The sequence below is a fragment of the Tiliqua scincoides genome, chromosome 2 (assembly GCF_035046505.1).
Source record: "Tiliqua scincoides isolate rTilSci1 chromosome 2, rTilSci1.hap2, whole genome shotgun sequence".
Classification (NCBI taxonomy): Eukaryota; Metazoa; Chordata; class Lepidosauria; order Squamata; family Scincidae; genus Tiliqua; species Tiliqua scincoides.
Window position 1 is genome coordinate 257658941 of NC_089822.1, and position 23811 is coordinate 257682751.

The 23811-nt window shown below is 47.1% G+C and overlaps 1 protein-coding gene and 1 pseudogene across 1 annotated transcript in view; one reads left to right on the forward strand and one right to left on the reverse strand.

Moving 5' to 3' along the window:
- Window positions 1-480: 480 nt before the first annotated feature.
- CFB (complement factor B) overlaps window positions 481-23811 on the reverse strand; it is a 59661-nt gene continuing 36330 nt past the window's right edge. Inside the window, exons 20-36 of the mRNA XM_066613114.1 lie at window positions 21000-21206; window positions 19175-19360; window positions 17398-17571; window positions 15924-16019; window positions 14523-14659; window positions 13045-13183; window positions 11816-11968; window positions 11427-11528; window positions 9789-9926; window positions 8930-9027; window positions 8294-8411; window positions 7736-7883; window positions 6284-6363; window positions 4742-4860; window positions 3002-3134; window positions 1807-1856; window positions 481-815 (exon numbers count right to left, since the gene is read on the reverse strand). Coding sequence (XP_066469211.1) covers window positions 630-815; window positions 1807-1856; window positions 3002-3134; window positions 4742-4860; window positions 6284-6363; window positions 7736-7883; window positions 8294-8411; window positions 8930-9027; window positions 9789-9926; window positions 11427-11528; window positions 11816-11968; window positions 13045-13183; window positions 14523-14659; window positions 15924-16019; window positions 17398-17571; window positions 19175-19360; window positions 21000-21206 — 2264 coding nt within the window. The 3' untranslated portion in view covers window positions 481-629. The remainder of the gene's footprint in view (window positions 816-1806; window positions 1857-3001; window positions 3135-4741; window positions 4861-6283; window positions 6364-7735; window positions 7884-8293; window positions 8412-8929; window positions 9028-9788; window positions 9927-11426; window positions 11529-11815; window positions 11969-13044; window positions 13184-14522; window positions 14660-15923; window positions 16020-17397; window positions 17572-19174; window positions 19361-20999; window positions 21207-23811) is intronic.
- Window positions 15233-15349, forward strand: LOC136642709 (5S ribosomal RNA; annotated as a pseudogene).

Below are 23811 nucleotides of genomic sequence, written 5' to 3' on the forward strand. Positions count from 1 at the left end.
TATGTGCTCTTCAGAACCTTTCTGTACCATCAGATACTCCACCCCCAGACCATTCTTTTGACCTGTGGCCTTCTTTGCTAGAATCCCTGTTTGTGGTCTGCAACCCTAGGCTTTTACATCATAGTAGCCCAAATTGGAAAGAACTTATTTCAGTTTGGTGAAATCTGTGTGCATATTACATTAATTCCTGTGTGCATATTACATTAATTCCTTTTGTTGTTGCTTGACCTGAGCGTGGGACAATGAATCACCAAGACTTTATGGATGCAAAGCTCTGCCACTGACCCATGGATGCTTCCCTTAAAGTCTGTCCCAAATATCACATTTGTGGCTGTGAGAAATATGCACATCTCTCACTGCTGATTCCCCCCCCCAAAATATATATTGCTCTTCTATTAATTAAAATATCCCTATGCCACTGAACATCCCCCCCCCATTACTGAATCTGAAATGAAGTAATGAAAGTTGGTCTCACATCTCTGTTTTTCCTACATCATGCAATTTAATACACAATTGTGAGTATTTCATTCACTTTACAGGATTTGAAGACAATTATTTATATAGCGCATCCCACATAGGATAGAGAAGTGCAAGTTGGCAGAATGTGGAGCAGGGAGTCCTCTTTCCTCTCATGGTAGGAAATCCAGCCCCTCCTCCTGTAGCTCTACCTTGAGCCAGGGCAAGACTTTGAAGAGGTTGATATGGAAATCCCGGGCATGCGCAGGGGCACGGTCCACCACATATTTGTCTCTGTTGCATTTAGGAATCTTCCTGTTTTTACAGACATCAACCACTCCCCAGCTGATCACACCCACCTGCAGAGGGATAAGAAGAGTTGAATGAGAAATGAGAAGTCCCTTCTAGGGCCCACTCTGAAGAAAGCCCCAGCAGGCCTAGCTCACATCCCCCCAGTGCCACCTTAACATATAGAGTGCATAATGCGTCTGTGTTACTGTCCAGTGGATCTTCCTCCATCCCTGATTTTCCTGAGATCTTTTCTTTTGCTTTCCACTTCTTCCCAGCTGTACTATCCTCACAATGTTTCTCCCTGCCTTGCTCTCACCTTACCTGGTGGTAGGAGGGTGGTACCATTTCTCCTCCTCCTGCTCAGACTTTTTAAAAGGTAGAGGGCAGAGATGAAAGTGTGGAGAAGTAGAGTAGTGGTGGCCTGGAGCGTCTTTGCTCTAATCTACCACCATGCTACTCTGCTCTTCTTTCCCCACCCTCTATTGAAAAGGCAGAGACAGATGCTCATCAATAATGATGATAGTGCTGCCCAGTAAGTGGGATGGGAGCTAGCTGGTTAGCCAATGATGTGGTGAGGTGGAAGCACACTGGGAGCACTGCCTCTGCCAATCCGTTGCCTAAGGCGATCACCCTACAGGCAGGTTGGCTCTGTCTAGCACCATCAGTGAAGCAGATCAAGCAGTTTGGATTGAACCAAGAGTTTTGTCTACCAAATTGAACATTTACAAAAACTGAAATTCAGGTTTTGAATGAGGGATTCTTCATGAGGATTTTTCCACCATATGCAAAAAGTTGCACTTGTAGGGCACAGTCATAGAATCAGGGGATATGCAGCTCCAGTTATGAGAGGCATAAGACATAGAAATGCCAATTATAGTCAGAGCATGAAATATGAACTTGCTTCCACACAAGCTGTTCTTTGAGGACTTGCTATCCTTTGGTCACTCACTTCATACAGAGAATCCAGACACCAATGCAGCCAAATGCTGCATACCTGCGATTCTATCTTGTCCTAGTGTGCAAGCAACCCACATCATTTTTCTCTAAGTACCCACTCACCTGGACGTAACGTAGTCTTTTGTCAATAATGAGGGGCCCGCCAGAATCACCTGGAGAAGGAAAAATGGCATCAGTTTTAGTGCTCGGGTAGGGGAGGGGGTCTGGAATAGAGAAGGGTGGTGGGAGTCAGGACTCTTGGTTGGTTCCATGACAAGATGCCACTTCTGCAACAACTGGGCCCACATCAGAATGAAAAGATGAGCAGATCATCACTACAATCGTGTAGTGATGGTCAGACATGAATAGGCTAAAGGAGCAATGAAGGACTCCTTCATTAGCAGTGGGGAGATGTGAATCAGGGGGCAAAGGGTTAAATCAGTGGTCCTCAAACGTTTAGCACTGGGACCCACTTTTTAGAATGAGAATCTGTCAGGAGCCACCGGAAGTGATGTCATGACCGGAGGTGACATCTCAAGCAGGAAGAGTTTTAACAATCCTATGCTGCAATACTACCCATTCTTACCCAGGAGTAAGTCCTATTGGCTATCATTGTTAAAAGCATATACAGGTAGCCTGTTCAAAGTACAGATCTGTAACATTTGTCCAAATGCAGTCACACACCATGGGAGCATCAAGTAATATTGAAATGAATGGGGACCCACCTGAAATTGGCTCAAGTGGGTCCCGACCCACAATTTGAGAAACACTGGGTTAAAGCAATGGTTCACAAACTTTTTCAACAGGCGGCTCCCTTGATCTACTGGGCCATTGGCCGCAGCTCCCCATTAGGGCTTCTATACATTGAATAGGGTGGTGGTTTTTTCTGCAAGGATTTCACAGCTCCCTTGGCTGGTTTCCATGGCTCCCTGGAGAGCTATGGCTCACAGTTTGGGAACCACTGGGTTAGAGGGTTCCCATTATCCCAATCCACAGAGAGCCCAATATGGCTACTATGGATTTAAAAGAAACCAGCACACCAGTATCGAATATGCTCTCAATGTTATGTGGTCCTCTGTGAGAAGCAAACGTTTTATAGGCCTGCTATAAAAAAATTGTGAGGAAAAACTACAGGAATAAGGCATGACTTCCTAAACAACCTCTCCAAAAGCACTTAATACTATTTCCCTGCCAGTCTTCCTATGCATGCAGCCCTAGTGCTGAGGACAAAGCTCACCTAGCTTGACTGACTAGTGGGTGACTGACTTCTGGGTGCCCAAAGAAGAGGCTACCTTATGAAGAAGCTGCTATTCCTCACCTTTGCAAGTGTTGGGATCCACTTCAGGATCAATACCCCCCGTGCACAGGAAGCGTTCAGTCACCACTTGGGAGACATCAGTGACATTTACGTAGTGTTTTGCTCTCTTGGCATGTGCCTCACAGGCCGATTTCTGAGGGGAGAGATGGAAAGGAAGGTTTATTGAGGCATCCTGATGTACCCAACTGACACTTTTTAAGGTTCCAGTATCCATTCTTTTTGGGGCCTCATTCTCAGAGAATGAGTTTCATATTTTGGACTGCAGGTGACAATAAGGCCAAACTATCTTGACCTCCTCGAGTTGGCCAGATGCTTGGTTGCTGAGGGAACCACAACAGTAGCATCTGTGTGTGTGTGGCACCTCACTTCACTGGGTTTGCCACAAGAACAGCCCTTGTCTCCTGCCTCCAGGAGTCTTCAAAGGAGGTCTAGGCTCCGACCCTAGGCATCTGCAGGGCTTAGCCAAGGAATAAGCAGTGGGCAAGAGAAGGGTACTTTCAGCTTGAATTTTACCTACCTTCAGTCAGTCTTTCCCCAGCAGGGTTCCAACCCTATGTTTCAATGTCAAATATGGACTTGGCACCTGGGCTACTGGGAAAGTAGTTGGTGCTAGTGCACTGAGCATTGCAGAGGATCTGGGTATGTTCTAGGGTGGACTGTCAGTTCACAGAGTGCAGACTCACCTGTTAGGCCTTGCTGTCACTCTGGGCGAGTGGAGTCTGTGCCTGAAACACCACCTCCCCATTGCATGTTGAAGATTGGTAGTGTCGGGTAAGCTCTCTTTTAGAGAAGCTTGTCTACCATTACGGACCGTGTTGCAGACTTTCTGACATGCTTCTGAGGTATTTGCACCAGTCTCAAAACACAGTTTGAAAACCACTGGGTTAGATTAACAAATTAAAACCCTTTGCCACACATTGTCTAAAAAAACAAGAACATCCTTGTTTGTTAGAACTTCTGTATCCAATTGATCAACTGATCATGTTAAGGTATCAGCCCCAGGCCTGCTGGTAATTTGCAGGCTGGATAGAACCAGGCCCTGATGCCTTGGCCTGACTGAGCCTAGCATCATGGGAGTGGCTGATGCAACACCAAGGCAGCAGGGACTGTCACCTGGTATGTCACCCCACAGTGACTCAGCACATCAGCAGAAAATGGCTCACTCTGATTGGCTGAAGTGAGTATATACTCCAGCCAGGGCAAGCTCCTGTGTGGGAGATGCAGACTGGATTTTGTGCCGAAGGCTACGTCAGTGTGTTTCGTGACTCGTGTGCTACTGGACTGTTTGCTTATCAAGTCTGCCTTGATCTGTATATACTGTACATAGTAAAGGACATTTGGTGGAGGACATCTGCCGTGTGTCGTTTTCATTCCCGGGAGTGCTGTGGTCTGGCCTTGGGAGATAGTCACACTGAGCGTTGGGCTGCTAGCTCTCTGCAACAGGTTATGGGCCCAGCTGCTGTCCAGCTGCGCAACTGCCTATCTGCCTGAGTCTGTTGTGCCAGGCCTGTCTGAGAGGGTGTATCTCATATGTATCCAGTTGATCAACTCTCATATGATTAATTCATTGACATTTCTTAATCAGATGGCACTCCTAATTATTTTACTATACAATCTTCCAGAGCCCTTTTGGGGATAAACATGAGCTATTTGGAGTTCTCATTTTTTCTCTCTCTTATTTATTTTTTTGAAGCTGAGCGAGTTGCTTTGTTCAAAATGGTACCTAGATGCCACTCTCACCTTTTCACCTGTCTTGATCCGCACAGTTCTCCGACTCAGCCCAGACTCTGCTGCAGCCTCATGTTTACAGCTGGTGACGAAGAAAGAACGAATGTTTCCGAGAGGCAGGAGTTCTTGCTCTGAGGGAAGCAAAGAACACCACATGTGATGTGCCTGGGGTGCATCACACGCACATGGCTATAAAGAGTACTGTAACTGATAAGAGGACAGGAGGAGCAGAGAAAGCATGGTGGGTCATTCAAGGAGGACAGAAGTGGTCAACTCTTTTGACAAGAGTAGCACAAGTACAGTCCAGAGTATGAGATAATACTCCTCTAGTATCTATGATACATAAAATGGTTTCCTCTCTCTTGGGATGCTTCCACACCTATCTCCTTCTGTGTTGCCCAAGCATTGCTTTTTTGCGTTCGTTGGAAGTGGAATTAAAAAGGTGATTCCACCTAACGATATAGTCCTGTGTTATCAAGCAATAATGTTTACTCACAAGCAAACTTCATTCAGTAAAGATCCCTTTATGTTAATTAAAAGTTTCATCCCTGCAGGTTCTAACTGTTTTATTGCCCCTTTCCCAGAGCAGTGAGAAAATCAGGGATGAATTGTCCCTGAATTGCCCCAATGATTGAGTTTCTATTCCCCGAAAAGAGGCTTTCATTACTGATTTCTTTGCATTATTTTTTTTCTTTTATAGCAAAATACCACTATTTTTGCTATAAAAGAAAGGAAAAAAAAATAATGAAACAAATCTAGCAACCAGTCCTTTCCTTTTCAGAATCAGGAGCTGACTAACAGGAAACTTGTCACTAAACCCCAAATTGTGCTGAATGGGAAGCAATATAATGGGCAGAAACTGCAAACCATGAAGCGCTTAAAGGGACAATAACCCCTAAAAAGCCTCAACAACACCATTTTCAGTTTGCAGGCGTGTACTGCCATCTTTTTTTTGGGGGGGGGGGTAGCCACAACTAATCAAATACGAAAAAACACAAGAAAGCAACTCATAATGCTGGACTACAGTAATTTGGCAGTGCCATTATCTAGATCCTCCATTAAAGTGGGCCTCCATAAAAGGTTGCCAATTCCAGAGAAAGGGCTAGTGAAGATGCGATCTTGGAATGGTTTTGCTTCTAATCTACTGAGTCAGGGCCAAATCCTATCCAATTTTCCAGGGCAGGTGCAGCTGTGCCAATGGGGTGTGCACTGCACCCTGTGGTAGGGTGGCAGTCACAGAGGCCTCCTCAAGGTAAAGGAACATTTACCTCAAGGTAAGGGAACATTGCAATACAGCTCAGAGGTAAGGGAACATTTGTTCCCTTACCTCTGGGCTGTATTGCAGCTGCACTGGTGCTGGAAAGTTGGATAGGATTGGGCCCTCAGACGTCAGGCAGTGTGGGGGAGGAAGGCAGGTGTGTAGGCCTGATTTTGCACCATAGCTAAGCACATGGGTCTTCCTACTTTCTAAGCAAGTCATGGACATCTGCTACCAGAGCTGCTTGTAGCATCTCAAAGACCAGTGGACCACTCTCAAGGGAGACTATCTCTTACCGTGCTCCCTACAGGTGGTTTGTGGATGGGGCTTCCTCAGAGCACGGGTGGTTCCTGCTGTGCATGGGAGGCAGACTGGTCTGTGGAAAGGGAGTACCAAAGAGAAATGAGCAGGGCATCAAACTGGCCCACATCTTGCCTTATCATGATGGTTACGCTGCCCAAACAAAGTGAAAGCAATCTCCCATCTGTCTATTCGCTGTCAGAACCAACGTCTTCTCACTTCCTTGAAGCCAAATGCTTGATACACACCTCCCACCTCAGGATGTGACCACAACACTAGCCTTAAATCCCAGGCCTAATCTGTGCCAGAGCTCAAGCTTGGCATGAAATACCTAGCCTAATAAAAGGGATCTGAAACTCAAGATGTTCAGAAGGATGAAAATGCCCTGAGCTGGTGCAGAGAGCATTTCCTTGAAGTAACAATGTACAGACCGTCTCCACATACCAGGAATTTGTGGATGGGAGGGAAGATTCCATGCCAGGCAAACTTAAGTCTCACCATCTCTTTTTTAAAAGCGAAGCACTTGCATTTCTTGCGCCCCACCTCATTATGATAGTTTCTTGTGCTGATTTTTGCAAAGAGCGCCCATAAAAGCAGCACAGGAATTACTGGCAATCAAACCTCCAAGCTGCTTTGTCAAGTTGTATATTTAAGTTGGTTGGCAACCTTCAGTCTCGAAAGACTATGGTGTAAGCCTACAGCACCTGATATTCTGAGGCGGTCTCCCATCCAAGTACTAACCATCCAAGTACTAACCAAGTACTGACCCTGCTTAGCTTCCAAGATCAGACAAGATTGGGCATGTGAAGGCCTTACGCGTGGACCTCAACAAGTGGGAAACCCTGGCCTCTGAGCGGCCCGCTTGGAGGCAGGCTGTGCAGCATGGCCTATCTCAGTTTGAAGAGACACTTGGCCAACAGTCTGAGGCTAAGAGGCAAAGAAGGAAGGCCCATAGCCAGGGAGACAGACCAGGGACAGACTGCACTTGCTCCCGGTGTGGAAGGGATTGTCACTCCCGGATTGGCCTTTTCAGCCACACTAGACGCTGTGCCAGAACCACCTTTCAGAGCGCGATACCATAGTCTTTCGAGACTGAAGGTTGCCAACAACAACAATATTTAAGTTGGCAGCTGTCTGAATATATTAGGCATTCATTTCCATTATTGGTTTGTATCCTGCCTTGCAAAGCAGTTCACAAATAATTAAGACCAGAAAATTTAAAACATGAGGAATCTGGGATCAAACCTGCAGCCTTCTGGATGCAGAACTGGTGTTCTTACCACTAAGCTACAACACTCCTCACTGTACCTTATAGTAGCTCACCTGTGCTATCTGTAACATCACATGTTTATGCTCCTTCCCTCTGGAGCCCATGTGAGATTCTCCACTCTTGGTGGAGTCAAAATTCAAACCTCTTTTCCTTTTCTTTTTCATCTCCTTTATCTTACCTTGCAGAGGAAGAAAATGTGACTTTTTTGTCAAGTTTCACCAGGGCAATATCATAATCATAGAATTCCGGGATTCCCTTTTCTCGTAGCTTCCCAATGATGTACTCTGGGTGGGATCGAAGTGCAACCACTTTGTAGTTTTCCTTACCTAGGGAAGATGAGGATAAAATGTGGACTTCCTGGAGACACCTGCAAATATTAGCAGGCAATGATGCTTGTCTCCATGTCACGACAACATCACCTGCTGATTTCTGCATGTCCAACTGCTGTTAGGCACAAGAACATACAAGCTTGTGGGCCCAGTCCTATCCAACTTTCCAGTGCTGATGCAGCCAAGCCAGTAGGGCATGCGGTGGGGGGCAGTCACTGGGGTCTCCTCCAGGTGAGTTTGTTTTCAACTCTCGGGAATGTTTGTTTTCAACTCTCAGGGCTGAATTGCAGCTGCATCGGCCCCGGAAAGTTGGGTAGGATTGGGCCCTGTATGTGTGTGTTTTGTGGCCAGTGGGTAATTGTATTCCTTCCTTCTATCCCTTCCCACCTTCAGAGAATTTGGCTTACCTATCCTGACAGATATCTGCTCAGCTGCATCATCTATGGTGAAGCAGTGGGCTGCCGTCAAGACAAAGTATTCAGAAATAAGGGATCCTTTACAGTGCTCAAATCCACTCCCACCACGCTTAGATTTGGAAGAGAGAGAAAAATGAGGATTGTTAAAGGAGAAGCAGTGCCTGTGTGCTATTTCCCTGGGCTCAGCTCAGACTTGTAACCCTCCCCTGATCCCTTGTCTGTGTCAAAAAATTGAAGGACTGACAGGTGTCCTTCAGCCAGCCAGATCAATTTTTTTGGTCCAAAGGGACTGCAAACAGTGATCAGCAAGAAGAAGATAGCATCTGAGGGACCTGTGCTTTCCAGGGTCTTAGGGTCCTAGAAAGTGGCCTGCGGTTACTAGGCAACCACAACATGCTTTCTCCTTTCCCAGTTTGGCAACTTCCATAAGCGCAGTGGCTGCAGCCTTAGGTGCCATGGTTGCCAGCCAGCCTACAGCCTGGCACAAACACTTTCTATATGTCCAAATAACCAGGCAGCCCTGGCTCCAACCCAGGTCACCTCACAATTGTTACCAAAGTAAGTACAATATTCTTCGAGTCCTGATTCTACTCAATAGGCCTGAGTAAGAGCGACTGTTGAACTTACTCTGATGGTGATGCTGGCATGCCAGGGATTCTTCTCTTGGTCCTCTGCTTTGGAACTGTGCTTGGCCAACCCACACATGGACAGAACTTCGCTCTCATCTGGAGATAGAAAGACTTAGTGTCAGAGTCTCTGAAATTCTGAATTCCCTTGGAAAAGGGCGTAGTGGGGAAAAGGGGCAAAGGGCCGTAGCCCCTGGGTTCCTGAGAAGGAACATGAGTGGCACCTGAAAGCCCCACCCTTGGGTATTTTCCTGGGAGAATAATCTCGGAAGCTAAGCAGGGTCAGGCCTGGTTAGTACTTGGATGGGAGACCACCTGGGAATACCGGGTGCTGTAGGCTTATACCATAGTCTTTCGAGACTGAAGGTTGCCAACCAACCAATTGGGACACTGGTTGTGGAGTAGCAAGAAAATATGACAATAACTGTGCTGGATCATGCCAAATATCCATCTAGTCAAGCAACCCGGCAGCCCACCCAGATGATGCTGGGAAGCCCACAAGGAGGGCCTGAAGGTAATAACTGTCTCCTGCGATTGCTCCCCAGCTGCTGGTATTTGGAGAACCCTGCCTCTGAGTCTGGACGTTCCATATAGCCAAGGTGGCCAATACAAGACCCATGAATTTGTCTCTAAACATGTAAACAGCAGGAGGTCTCACCAAAAAATATAAGACATGCTACAACGTCATGTAAATACATCATAATGTATTTGAACCGAACAATACGGAAATATTAACATGGTGAAAAACAAAATGTTTTGTGTTTTAAAAGTCATTTCCTAAACTTAGGGTACACAAAGAATGTGGCATTTCACTGGCAGTGTGCAACGTGCTGAAATCATTGAAATGTCAATCATATTACCAATCATGCTCTCAAAGGCCTCTTGCAACTCAGTGCTGTTTTTGAGTTTGAAGCTGTGTGTCTCTCCGTGTTTTCTAGATGCCAGTTCGTTTATGTTGTCTGTGTTGACTCCGCTCCCCACACCAAAGACATAAATATCTAGGAGCAAAGGTGGAGGAAGGCACGTGAACCAAGAATGTTCCAAGTGGAAAACAAAGCACCAATACATCTTGAATGCTGTACTCCAGAAAGATGATAACACATGTTGTCTCAGAATTCTTGATGCAGGTACTCTGCCCCAGGAGATCTCCACTCACAAATGAGTGTTTGTGAGTGGAGACTTCCTGGGCCAGAGTACCTGCATCAAGAACTCTGAGACAACACATGTTAACATCTTTCTGTTAACTAGAACCACTATCTCACCACCCTAACAGGGAAGGTTAATGTACCCCACAGAGGTAAGCCAAGGGGGGAGGGAATCTCATGCTGCAATGTATTGATGTTGCATCTCCCTTTCATACTTCTACCCCCCGTTCTGACCATCCAGGATTGTCACATACATCTCTGCTATTAACTGTATTCATAGAATCATAGAGTTAGACAAGCACCAACAGGAGCTTGTCGAGCCTCTGCTTGAATATCTCTAGTGAGGGAAGAGTCCGCCACCTCTCTTGGCAATCTGTTCCACTGCCGAACCGCCCTGACGGTCAGGCATTTTTTCCTGATGCCTAATCGAAATCTCCTCTCTTGCAGTTTGTATCATTGGTTCTAGTTCTACTTTCAGAGACAGCTGAGAATAAATTATTCCCTTCTTCCGTATGACAGCCCTTTAGGTATTTGAAAACAGCAACCTGTGTTGCCTCACCAGCCCTTCCTTTTGCAACAGCAAAGAACTGCGGGAACACCAGGAACCACTGGTGTACCTAGGGGGGTGCAAGGCAGCAAATGCCCTGGGCGCCACACCTGCATGGGTGCTGTGGCCATCCATGCCACCCCATTTCACCACTCTGGGCTGCAGCCTCCCCCTCTAGAGGCTTCCAGAGGGCCTTTAAACAGCACTTCCAATTTTCAGCCCCAAAATGGTTTAGAGGCCCTTAGAAGGCCCTTAATACGTTTCAAAAAAATACGTGTCAGGAGAAGCAAACACTCTAATGAAGAAATTTCTGGTTGTCATAGCCTTAAAGGAGCGTGGCTATGGGGGTGTCATGACAAGCTCCTGCACTTTAAAACTTATTACTACACCCCTGCAAGGTGGGAAGGTTTGTTAATGAGGCCGCACTGTTGAAAAGCCTTGTCACATGTAACTGCTCTCACTCACCGAAAGACCTCAGGGCTTGGGCAGGAACACATAATTGTTGTTCCAGGCTGCTTTATAGTGTCCTGTAAATTATTTCATTACTTAAGTGTGTATTGACTGGTTCTCAGATGAGCAGAAGTGGATCAGACTATCACCAAATTAAATAAAATGAATAAAAAAATAGTTTCAAGAACTAGGAATCCCTGCTCCAAACTGCCACAGTGGGAACTGCCTCACTGAACCTGGGACTGGTGCTGGCTCCCATCAATGCTGGGATTTTTCTCCCATTTACCCGCCCCCCACTCCAGTCATGACATCTTACATCTTATGACATCATGACATTATGACTCATGACATCTTACCCAAATAGTCTTCACGAGGTTCAAGGCGGTTGCGTCCGATATTGAGGAAATCCCTGATACTCTTGATGACAGGGACTGGGGTACCTTCCATGTTGTGATTGCCTGGAAAGAGAGGAAACTGGTTACAAGAGGTGGGGACCTGAAGCTAGCATGCCTTTGTAGGTAGGAAGAAGACCTCCATAAGAAGAGCCCTGCTGGATTCAACAAATACCTGAGTCATGTATCCTGCTTCTGAAAGCCCTCTAGGAAATTGACAAGCAAGGCCCAAAGGCAGCCATGGCTCTGGGCAGCCAAATTGCAGTTAAATGACACTGATTGGTACAAGTTTGCAGAAAGTTTTGGCCACAAACGAAAAAAAAAATGCTGCCTTTCCTTCCTTAAGATCTTACCATCGGACAGGAGGATGATGACATGGCGTGTGGTGGTGGCAATCGGAGGGGGTTCCAATTTCTGCCTCAATTCGTCTGCTTGTTGATTTATCATCATGTCATAGACAGCTTTCATGCCTCTGTAGATGTTGGTCCCAGGCTTATGCCTGTGTTCTGGAGACGGAAGCAAAAGGGTGACCAAGCCATATTGTGAGTCCTTTGTGTCATTCCTTGTCCTATTCTCAGGGCAGGGCTGAGCACAGGGTTAGCTGGCTGGCCTATTGCCAGTGAAGATGCTACTTCTCCCCACCACCACCACAAGATAGGGAGGGAAAAACACTTAAAAAAAATCCCAACAAACAAAAAAAAACCCCAGCAAACTTCCAATCACTTCAGTCCGCTTTGCAATCACTTCAGTCAGCACAGGAGCCAGATGGGACAAAGCAGTGTTTGCACTGTGCGCCAAACCCCCACACCTAAATGTATACATGTGTCTCTACCCTCACCCACAGCCTGGTGGGGTTGGCACAGAACCAGGAGGCAGAAGAATCAGGATGTTTCTCCTTCTGCATCACCATGGTAGCTTGCCAGAGCGGGGATATGTTTGCCTGATCTCTGCTGCAATTCAGCGCCGCCACTGCGGATGGTCAGAGAGCGGTACTGCAACTGCCAGCTGAATAGAGACTCAAGGGCCCTTTAAGATTCCTTCCTGGCTGTTGATTGCAGCCAGGATCCTCCTCACACTGAGCAACTTGTTGTTAAGGCACAGGTGGAGCTCTGCCCTTCTTTTGCCTCCAGTCCTCTAACCCTGACAAGCACCAGTCCGCTTAAGTTGTGGCCTCATTTCCTTATTCCGTAAAGGGGCCCCTTTCAGTTGGCTGCCTGCTGCACAGAAATAAAATGTCCTTTGCCATTGCTGAGGGCAATTGAAGGAAACAAAGCTTCTCTTCATGAGGAGGAAAAGAGATGGGAAAAGCCTTCACCCAGCACAGAAGCCAGGCTAGTAAAGAAAGACCTCAACCCCAAGGTTTTAGGTAGGAGCTGTAGATGAGTACAGGGAGGGGCCGCTTGCCCGCCTTGCTGCCAGCAAGTCCCCCTCCAGCTATGCCACTGGAGCTACATCCACTCTATGCCACTCCAGCTACGCCCCCCCTCCAGCTATGCCACTGGCCCTAGGAATGCATTGAAGACACAGTAATAAAAATGTGTTAAATAAATGCCTAGAGGCACCAGCTAAGATCACACCTCACCTGAATATGTGATGTTCCTCAGGCGGTCAATTACCCAGGCGGCATTGCTGCTCTGCGGGTGGATTGTACTCACAATCTCTTTGGCTTCAGTGGCAAAGGTGATGATGCCGTAGTTAGGGGAGATGTCATAGCTGGAGATCTGAAAGGGGAGATCAGAGCATCAGGAGAGGGAAGGAACGGGATCACGCAGGTTGCCATTGGTCCCCTCAGTTTGGGGTTTTGACCATTGGTTGCTGTACAGCTTGCCTAAGCACAATATGTCTTCCACATCTGAATTCCTCACCAATTACTGGGCTCTGACACTAGGCCAGCTTAAGCTCTGACCGTAAAAGCTTGGGGTTCTTGAGCTGGGGCTCAGTGTCTCAGTGCCACCAGTGACCTCAACAAGCCTGGCAGACTAAGAGCCCCTTCCTATGAGCCTTAAGGCACTAACAACGTGCCTTACAGGGTGGAGGGCAGGATGAGAAGGGGCAGGACTGGGTGGGGGGAAGTTGGGGGAGGGGAGCAGCAAGCCTGGGAGGGAAGTGGAGATGGCCGAAGAGCCTGCCGTCGTATCCTAACCCCTGTCCTGGGCCGGGAAACTCGACATGGGTCTCCTTGCTTCTGTGCCCACTCAATAGCAGGTGCATATTCGAGGAGACCCATTGGAGCCGCCTGGGTGTTACACAGGGTAATGGTTCCCTTACCCGGAGGAGACCAGGTGCTGCTTCCCTGGCTCCCGAAGATACAGTGGTCACCATTCTGGCACCACTGTAGTCCTAGGCGCTAAGGAAGGCGCCCAATCCTATCCCCCCCTCCCGCTGGTACAGCTGTGCCAAAAAGGACCATGCAGTATCCAGGAGGGGTGATGCTGGTGGATAAGTAGGCTTTGGAGGTGAAAGGAGATTTAAATCCCCTTACCTCTCCATAAATCCCCTTACCTCTCCATAAGCCTCCCACTTGGCAATGGGTCTTCTAGGATCTGCACCAGATCTGTAGCTGGCACAAATCCAGTGATAGAAAGAGGGGATAGGGGGATGCCGACAGAGGGGATGGGATCCAGGGAATGGCATCTCTGCCGAATCCAACCTCCTTCAGCCTCCTATTTTTCCTCCTCTGCCTGACCTGCTATGGTGGGTGTGATGAGGTCCAGCCTCTTGCAGCAGCACTTCCAAAGTGGCTGCCAACAGAGCACTGCAAGCTCTATCAGGCAGCCATTTGGCAACAGCAAAAGTGTCTTCTGCTGTCCCAAAGCATTCTGTAGTACAGCCCAGTCCAACACAGGATTTAGGCTGTAAGCATTGTAATTCAAGGTTATCATCGAGGCTGCAGTACCAGCCTGCCTGAGTTTATGAGTTTACCTGTAGGGCTCTGCAAGTCTCCATCCAGGTACCAAAATATTAACCCTCAGGGGATTGCCTTGGAAGTGGATGGGCCATCCTGCTCCATAATCTTACTGGGGCATGGCTGGGGTGGGACACACAAGGAACATAACGTACCTTCTCAATCAAGTTGATGATGACATTCTGGGCATCATTGAAATTCACCCCACCAATGCTTCGAGAGGCATCAAGGACAAAGTAGATGTTCATTTTGCCACCAACTTCAATCTTGATCCTACGCTTTTCTGTTTCCGCTGTGGGGAAAAAGAATCCAAGATCTGAGGTGCATTTCCCAACTCCACCCAGCTTCTGCACCCTGCCCAGCTCCTCATTCCTAAAGAAACTGGAAGTCTTGACTCCTTCCTACCATGCCTCTAAACCTCTAGACTTTCTCCCTCCATCCCTACAGAGGCACCACCGTCTCCCCATAACTGTTCCATGAATTCATCCTTGCGCCTGCTGTACCTAGATTTCAGCTGGTAAAATTTTCTCTGTTCTTTCAAGAAGCCACAATCAGCCTCATTGCAAGTACACCAGAAAATGCCTTCCTTGTACTAGTGAAGCAGCTCTGAGGGGCAAAACTGAGATGGGTCATGATGCAAAATGAAATAAATAGGGATTTTGCGTTACAACCAGGAGAGCATTAGGACTGCTTTCCCCCAGCCAGATGATTTTTCCCCTTCCAGGGAGATTTCCCCATTAGGGATGATGCATCCTGTTGTTACCTTTTTTGTCCAATTCTAGACACACTGGCTGAGCAGAGTCTCAGGTCAAACCCTACTGCAAGGCTCATTCACAACATTATATTCCAAATTTGTGACAATATATGCAACAACTGTTACCTTGCACATGCCTGATCTCGTCTGATCTTGAAAGTTAAGCAGGGTCAGGCCTGGTTAGTACTTGGATGGGAGACCACCTGGGAATACCAGGTGCTGTAGGCTTATACCATAGTCTTTCGAGACTGAAGGTTGCCAACCATTTCAGTTTCCTGGTGCTGCAGGACACAAGGCAGCCACAGCTTCTCCTTCCCAGCCATCTTTCTGTTATAATGAGCAGGACTCCAAATGTATTTTTCTTTGTTGAATAGCATTGATGGGAAAACCCAGTTGAGATCAAGAGTGTGCCAGTCACACTCTTGATCTCAGCTGGGTTTTCCCATCATTGCTATGTGACTGGCATGGAGGGAAGCGTTCATTGTTTCCTCTGCTGTGGTCCCAAACCAGATTGTTTCCCCAGCCCACCTGTAGCTGCTATTTGCCCCGTAACGGAAGCTACCATTGTTCATTCAGATTGCAACCGGAGGGGCGGAGCCTCCCTCTATGCCCAACTGTGGTCCTGATCCTGATTGCCTACCAGCGACTGCTGTTTAACAGGGGGGGAAAAATCCCACACGGCCAATGTCACATCTTCTCACTGCTCAGAAGAGAGGAGGATCTGAAGCAATCTAACCACTCCCACTAATGCTCCCAGGTGGAAGTTTCTTCATCCAGCCCCACCCAGTTCATGAAAACTCACCAACAACTTTGTCGGGGTCTGCAGACTCTGCAACTTCAGTGAGGGATGAGATGAACTTGGTGGCAACTTCTTCTGGGGTGTCGTAGGTATATGAATCTGGGGAAGAAGCGGGAAGCCAGAGTTTGAGAAACTATCATCCCCTCTCCAAATCCAAACCCTGGTTGACTGTGGAAGGCACCAGTGAAGCTTGAAAAATCAGACTCCAATACCTTATAACCTGTGCCACTGGCATAAACTTTTCCTATGGAAGCTGAGCAGACTGAGCAAGAAAATAAAAACATGTGACTACCCTGCACATCTCTGATCTTATCTGATCTTGGAAGCTAAGCAGGGTCAGGCCTGGTTAAGTACTTGGATGGGAGACCGCTTGGGAATACCGGCTGCTGTAGGCTTATACCATAGTCTTTCGAGACTGAAGGTTGCCAACCATTTTTTTTCCCCATTTCCTATCCCCACTGACAATGTCATCTTAAAAAATATGACATGTCCTCAGGTGGGGCCCACTGAGGTAAATGTGCTAGGAGCTGTCATCTCCTTTCTACCGCATTCTTCAAAAATTTCTGCAGCGCTTCAATATGAATGACAATCAGTCATATTGCCTCACTGCTACCCTGAGATAAGAACCCCTGTTTTCATGGGCCAATGATTCCAGCGTTTGTGTTTTTTCAAACTACGTATCTTTACTTGCTGTGTGAATCACAGGTCTTGTTTCTCAATGGAGTTAACTCAACTCATCCAAAGTAATAATCCCACAATTTATGTGATCCTTGGATGACAGAGAGGTGGATCAAGACCCTCTAATCTTGCCAGAGACTATAGACTCTTTCACCTGGTTCACATGTTCCCTCCTCCCTCTCTCGCCTTCCTCACATGTTCCAATGCCTTCTCTCTTTTCCTGATCTGAACAAACTGTACAGGACACCACAAAATCCTTACGCAGTCTTAAATGGCTTCAATTCCTAATCCACACAATCTCATGCATAGGGACTTTGTGGCCACCCTGTAGCTTTCATGATTACCCAAACAGGCAAATCATAGTTACCATAAACAGTGGCATCACCCAGGAGTAGTGTTACCCAGTGTGGGGCAGGTGGAAGGCAGTGATAGGGTGGGCAGGGGGCAAAACTGGGCAGGGGGAGGACGGCAACAGCCAGAAAAGTCTCCTGACTCCAGGTCTACCAACTTCTCAAGGCAGCACCCAGATCTACCTGCCTGACAGACCTGGTCTCTTGGTCAGCCCGGCTAGGAAATTTCCACCTGCCCTCTTCTAGTGTCACCTGGTGCAGTCCACACCCCCTATACCCCAATAGTGATGCCACTGACCACAAACCATAGATCTCCCAACCAGAACTGGAAACAACAGTTCTGAGTTTCCAGTTCTGGAGCAGAGGTGATCCATTGTTTCCATAAACAATTCAGGAGCTTTCTTTTAACCCAAGTGCCCACCCTCCACCCACCCTATCCTTTGGCTCACTTCGACACTCTGGTTCCGATCCACTCCAAACTCCAGACTCTTGGCAAATTCGCTCTTTGGATCCCATGAGAGAGAGACTGTTGTCACAACGGTAGACGATCCGGTCTCCTATCCGATACTGGGTGCCATCTTTTCGGGCCCCAATTGGGACACCAGGGTTGGGGCAGTTGCCACCTGGGTAGAAGAGATGATGCAATGATTGACACTGTGATTGACAACAGCAAAACTGAGATGTATGGATAAATAAGAAATACGTGCCAATTTTTTTTAAAAATAAAACTCCCAGATAGGCAGGTTACAGCCCAATTCTAACAGGCAGACCAGTCCTAACTAAATTCCCATATGGAGATGCAGTGGCACCAGTGGCAGCTACACTGTATCCCTTGGGAGAATTTTGGCTTCTGGAGGTCTCCTTGTTGTAAGGGGACATTTGTCCCTTTTCCCTGGGGTAAGCCCCAGCTGCCACAACTGATCAACTTCAACCTGCGCCAGCTCAATTGTTGGGACAAGTCCATGTTGATCTGGGTCAAGGGATCAGGCCCAGGAAGGCGGTTAGGATACAGCACATACTCCCGCATGCTTAATTATAATTAAGTAATAATTTACTTAATTTATTTAATTTTGTCACATGGGGTTGTTGAAAATTTTCTTGCTTGATGATGTCACTTCCAGCCATGACATCACTTCCAGGTTAATGACATCACATCTGGTGGGTCCCGACAGATTGTCGTTCCAAAAAGTGGGTCTCAGTGCTAAAAAGTTTGAGAACCACTTGTCTAGAACAATGCCCTTTGATCAAGTCTACATGCGTTTTGGCATGTTTGAAGGTGAAATTAGCAGTATGGCGTACAAAAATAAGTCCGGACACAGGGAAAAAAGTTTTAAAAGGTGAGGCAAGTTTATTTCACCTGCACTCTGTTTCAAAATTATCACATGGTAATGGGCAGGAGGTCTGGTCTAGAGGGTAGAGCCTCCATTTGCCTGAAGATAACATCCACAAGGTTGCCAGTTCGAGGCCACCGGCACCGTGCGACCTTGAAGCAGCTGACAAGCTGAAGCCAAGCTATTCCATCTGCTCTGAGCGTGGGAGGATGGAGGCCAGAATGTGGAACCAGATCAGAGTGAAACACCTGGACTGTTGTGGTTCTTGAAAGATAGAACCTTCTTTCCATTGTAAAAATCCCTACGGGGATTTAATCAGCCTGCCTACGTAAACCGCCTTGAATAAAGTCTTGAATAAAGACCAAGAAAGGCGGTATATAAATACCTGTATTATTATTATTATTAAGAGAGTGAAAGGCACTTGGATTCCCTTGCGTTATTTGAAGAAGAAAAAGCAAATAAGGAGGACTTTGCTGAGATAGAAGAAAAGAAACACAGTAGTACTACTCAATGAAAGGATGTCAGAGGGTGGTGGGGATGAGTCTGCTAGGAGAAGGGTGGGCCCAATCAGGCATCTTGCCCCGGGCCTAATGCCAGCTCTCAATGGCCCTAGTTGACTGACCAAATAAAAGATGGCAAACAATATTCAGCAACTGTTACCCTGCACATGCCCAGTCGCATCTGATCTTGAAAGCTAAGCAGGGTCAGGCCTGGTTAGTACTTGGATGGGAGACTGCCTGGGAATACTGGGTGCTGTAGGCTTATACCATAGTCTTTCGAGACTGAAGGTTGCCAACCAACCAATATTCAAAAGGTGAAAGAGATCAGCCCTTACAACCTACCTCAGAAACAAGAAAGTTGGCCGAACTTGCCTGTTTCTGAACATCAAACTCACCTCCATCTTCACATATAGTGGTGGTTCCACTCCATTTCCCATTGGGGAGGCAGGTGCGGCTCTGGGACCCTTCCAACCTGTACCCCTCGTAGCATTCAAATCTCAGTTCCTGGCTGACATTATAGTAGGGTTGCCGGGGCTCATACTGGCCACCTTCAAACTCCAAAGGCCTAAAGCAGCGGACATCTGAAAGGAATGGGAAAGGTCATCCAACAGGACATAGTAAATTGTCTGCATGTTCCTTCAAACCCACACCACATCCACTCATCCAGTATTGCCGTTCACAGTAAATTCTGCCACAGTAAATTCTGCCCTGATCCAAGAGCTGCCAAAGGTCCAAAATATCAATATGAATTCCGTGGATAAAGTTTGATTTGGTAAAATTGCCAACAGGAACAAAAAGTTCCCAAGATATTGTCAGCAACAACTCTTATCTTTTTCTTTTTAACATTCATTTTTATATTAATCACAAACACATAAACATACAAAATACCCAGAGCATACATACAGAAACAAATATTATCACACTGATCACAATACTGAAGTAGCATCATATCTACATTCTGATAAAATTCAGTGGCACTGGGATAAATAAAGGGATAAATAAAGTATAATAATAATGACTTCTTGGCATTATATTCAAACTGATAGTATTCTGGAAGTAGGGAGTGTCTTTTCCTAACAGGGGTGTCAAACTCATTTTATACAGCAGGCTAAATAGGACTCATGGCACCTACTGAGGGTCAAAAGGGGTGTCATTAAGAAGAAAGTGACATCATTAAGAAGGTGATGACCAGGAGTGAGCAGATTTTTCTCACTAGGAAATCAATAGCTACAAATGACAAAAGGAGAAAATATGTAAATCTTGGTCATATCAGCTCAGCAGCTGAGAGGTGCTCTTGCAAGGCCTCGGCAGAAATGCTGCTGCTGAAAGGGCAACCTGCATGGAAATTGGGTTCTCTCAGTGCTGTCCTTTCAGCAGTTCTGCTTCTCCTGAGGCACCAGTTCAAAGCTCAGCAGCTGAGAGCAGCTGAGGTTGGTGCTAGGGGAACCCAATTAACATGGCGGGTGGATGGACGTACAAGCGGCCCCTCCCCTTTGGAGCCATTTCAGGTGGTGGGAGCAAAACGGAGCCTTCGTTTTGGCTCTGAAGGGGGGGCCACTTGCATGCCATGGTGAGACTCTCCGCAAAACTTAGTGCTTTGCACCCCCTCTAGCTATGCCACTGGGCAGCAGCAGAGTCACTCAGCCATGCACCTCAAGCTGTGGCTGCCTTCTCCCACCCTCCACATCTACTACCTGGCTTCCTCAAAGGCCCCTGTGATGACCCTAGAGATGAATATATCAATATATTTACACATTATTTATTTATAGTGCATCCATGCTCGTAGCTCTTTACAAAGGAGGAAAAGAAGGGTGCTTTCTCTGTTGTGGTCACAATTTTAATCTGGAAGGGGTACAACAGAGGAAAGGATGGGGAAGAGCAAAGGCAGGAATAAAGTGGGAATTTTAGGAGATTATTTTCTGCATAAAAATTGAAGGCAAAAATAGAAGGGGACGGCAGAGGATGAGATGGTTAGATAGTGTCATGGAGGCAACGAACACGAATTTGGACATGCTCCAGAAGTTCATGGTAGACGGGGGGCCTGGCGTGCTGTGGTCCAGGGGGTCACAAAGAGTTGGACGCGACTTGATGACTGAACAACAATTTTCTGCATACGTATTTAAGCTTGGTTACAGTATAGTATGGATACCCAGGGGTCGGGCTAAAGATTTCGGGTGGATTCTGAAGAGGGATTTGAGAGACGTAAGACTGTTCACATACCTCGGCACTCTGCCTTGCTGAGGATCTTGGAACGCTTATTCCGCATGGGGGTCCAAAATCTGCCATATTGGCAACTCCGCATCTCTGTTGGATATGGATATTTCCCTTCTGGACACACGTATCTCAGTGCAGTACCATTTTCCAGCAGTGTGTAGTTGCCCCCTACAATCTCTGCATCTTGGGGGTTGCAGGCTCCATCGGTCACACCTGGGTGGTAAGTAAGAGGACCATGGGAAGTTTTTAAAAAGGTTCAGACTGAAAACGGCTGGCTACAATTTATTCGTCTAGCTCACAATCTAAAGTGGCTCTCTAAAGCGGTAGAGTGAGTGTGCACTCTTGTTACTGCTTTGAGGAGTCTTATGGCCCAGTCCTATCCAGGGCCAGCCTGCACAGTGCAGGGACGTTGACGCAACCCGTGGGCCGGCTGGGTACCAGGCCAACCAGAGAGGTAAGTCAAAGAAATGTTTACTTTCCTCCTCCACTACTCCCCTGGTCCCCTACTATTTTGCCAGTGTGGCAAAAGGGATGTGTCAGACCCAGAACAGGGTCATAGGTTTCAGTGGTTGTCACTGCTGCTAAGATTCACCACCGACCTGCCCCCAACCCACCCCTGGTCTGGGCTGATCCCCACCCCAGTTCTCCCCCGCCACCAACCTACCTGCACCAAAGGCCAGTCTGTGGCCCATGGCTGATGGCATGGGGTTTACTCACTGCTGCACCATTGAAAGTGGCTCAAAGACAGTTGGAGCAGCTGCTCCTATGGAAGATGACAGTGGACCACAAGATCTGCTAGCGTATTGTACAGATAAGATTGGGTTGTGATTTACATACATGAAGGAGTAGCCAGATTTTACTCTTGTTCAGTGTCTGCCACAGGGGGGTGTTCAATGTCTGCCACAGGGGGGTGTAGCCGAACCGGGCTCAGTCAGTGCACTGCCCAACCCGCAGTGTTGCTCTGCCCCATCTAGGATTTTGGGGGGAAACTGGCATTTTAACTGGTGACATGACAGCCTCCATTAAAGACTGAGAGCTAGTTTTTTATGGTGCTCCCGCCCAGGTAGTACATAATGCTCTGAAAGACTGTAACGTGGCCTTACATGTCATGGGGGTGGGTGGGGAATATGCAGTATGCTCTGCAAGTCACAAGGGATGAGGGCAGTGCTTTGCTATGCTGCCTCAAGCGCTAGAGTTGCTAGGTCTGGGTGGGACTTCAAGAGGTTGGGAAAGTGTGGAGGAGTAGTGTGGTGGGCTATACAGCAGCAGTTCCCAAAATTTTTAGTGCTACGACCCACCTCGTCATCCACGATGGGTTGTGACAAGATGACCCCTGCCACACCACAAAGCGTTCCTGGTAGCCTCCAGAGTCTGCTTCCAGGTCGTGCCAGGCCTGTAACCTACTCAATTGGCCTCTGCCTGCCCAGAGTTTACCTGGGTTTACTTGGGTTTACCTGGAGGTAAACCAGAAGTTGCAGACACAAACCTGAAGTCAATTTCTCAAGGCATTCTGAGGCCTGTGGACACCAATGGAGTGGGTCACAGACCTGGTGCAACCTGGAAGCAGCTCCTAGGAATGCTTGGTGGTGTGGCAGGGAACATTGGGTCACGACCCACCACAGTTTGGGAAACACTGAGCTAAAATGTTTACGGCCACAATTCTACTCCTTTGCAATTCCACACTTCCTTCAGACTCGGACAGGATGCCCAGAGATTGGGCGGCCCCTTTTTATTCATGTGTTTTGTTTTTAAAAATATTTATATACCGCTTTTCAACATCACAAAGTGGTCTACAGAGAAAAATCAACTAAGTAAACGGTTCCCTGTCTGCTCACACTCTAAAAAGATACAGAACACCGGCAAACAGCCACTAGAAGAGACACTGTGCTGGGCTGAAGAGGGTCAGTTACTCTCCTGCAGAGTATCAGATAAGTACCACTTGAAAAAATTCCTCTTAGCTAGTTAGCAGGAGTAACATTATTACATTTATATATTTATATTGAACAAAATAGGACTTACTTCTGAGTAGACCTGGTTAGGCTTCTGCCCTATGTGCACACTTAGCATCAGCTGGGAAACTGTACCATATGCTACCAGACCATGCCCTGGAATCCCTATGTGTGAGGAGCTATAGAATGAGAGCCAGCCCTGGACTTTGTCTAGTCCACCTAACTAATCTCATAGTTAAGGAGAGATTTGAACTCGTATCTCCCAAATCTGAACTGCACACTCTTTTTTCTGTTGCACTCCCCCTTCTGACAGTCATGGCGCAATATGATTTATTCTTCACACTGGGAAACTTCCAGACTAGAGCATGGATTCCAATTGTCAGTGACCTAGTAGTTCAATGCACTTAGGGTGTAATGATTAATCCACCTTCTGTTTATATGGCACAATTTCCTGCACTCACATATTCCCGCAAATTGAAATCACATCCAGTGCTGAGCTACTTTTCTAGTTGCATGGGAAAACCATAAACATGTCAAGGAGATGGGTACGTTATGGCCTTTCTCCTTGACATTTACATTCCACTTTCAAAGGGAGTATTTTGTACAGAAGCATTTTCAAATGCATAAGCCCTTGCAATCTGAAGTGAGAGATGAGATGCAGATTTAGGGTGCAATCCTAAACAACTTTCCAGTACTGACTTAGCCACAATGCAGCCCCCAAGGTAAGGTAACAAACATGCCCTTACCTTGAGAGGCCCCCTTGACTGCCTCCCCACTGCAAGATGCAGTGCACACCACATTGGCACAGCTATGTCAGTGCTTGAAAGTTGGGTAGGATTGCGTCCTTAGTATCTCAATGAGAACTAGGC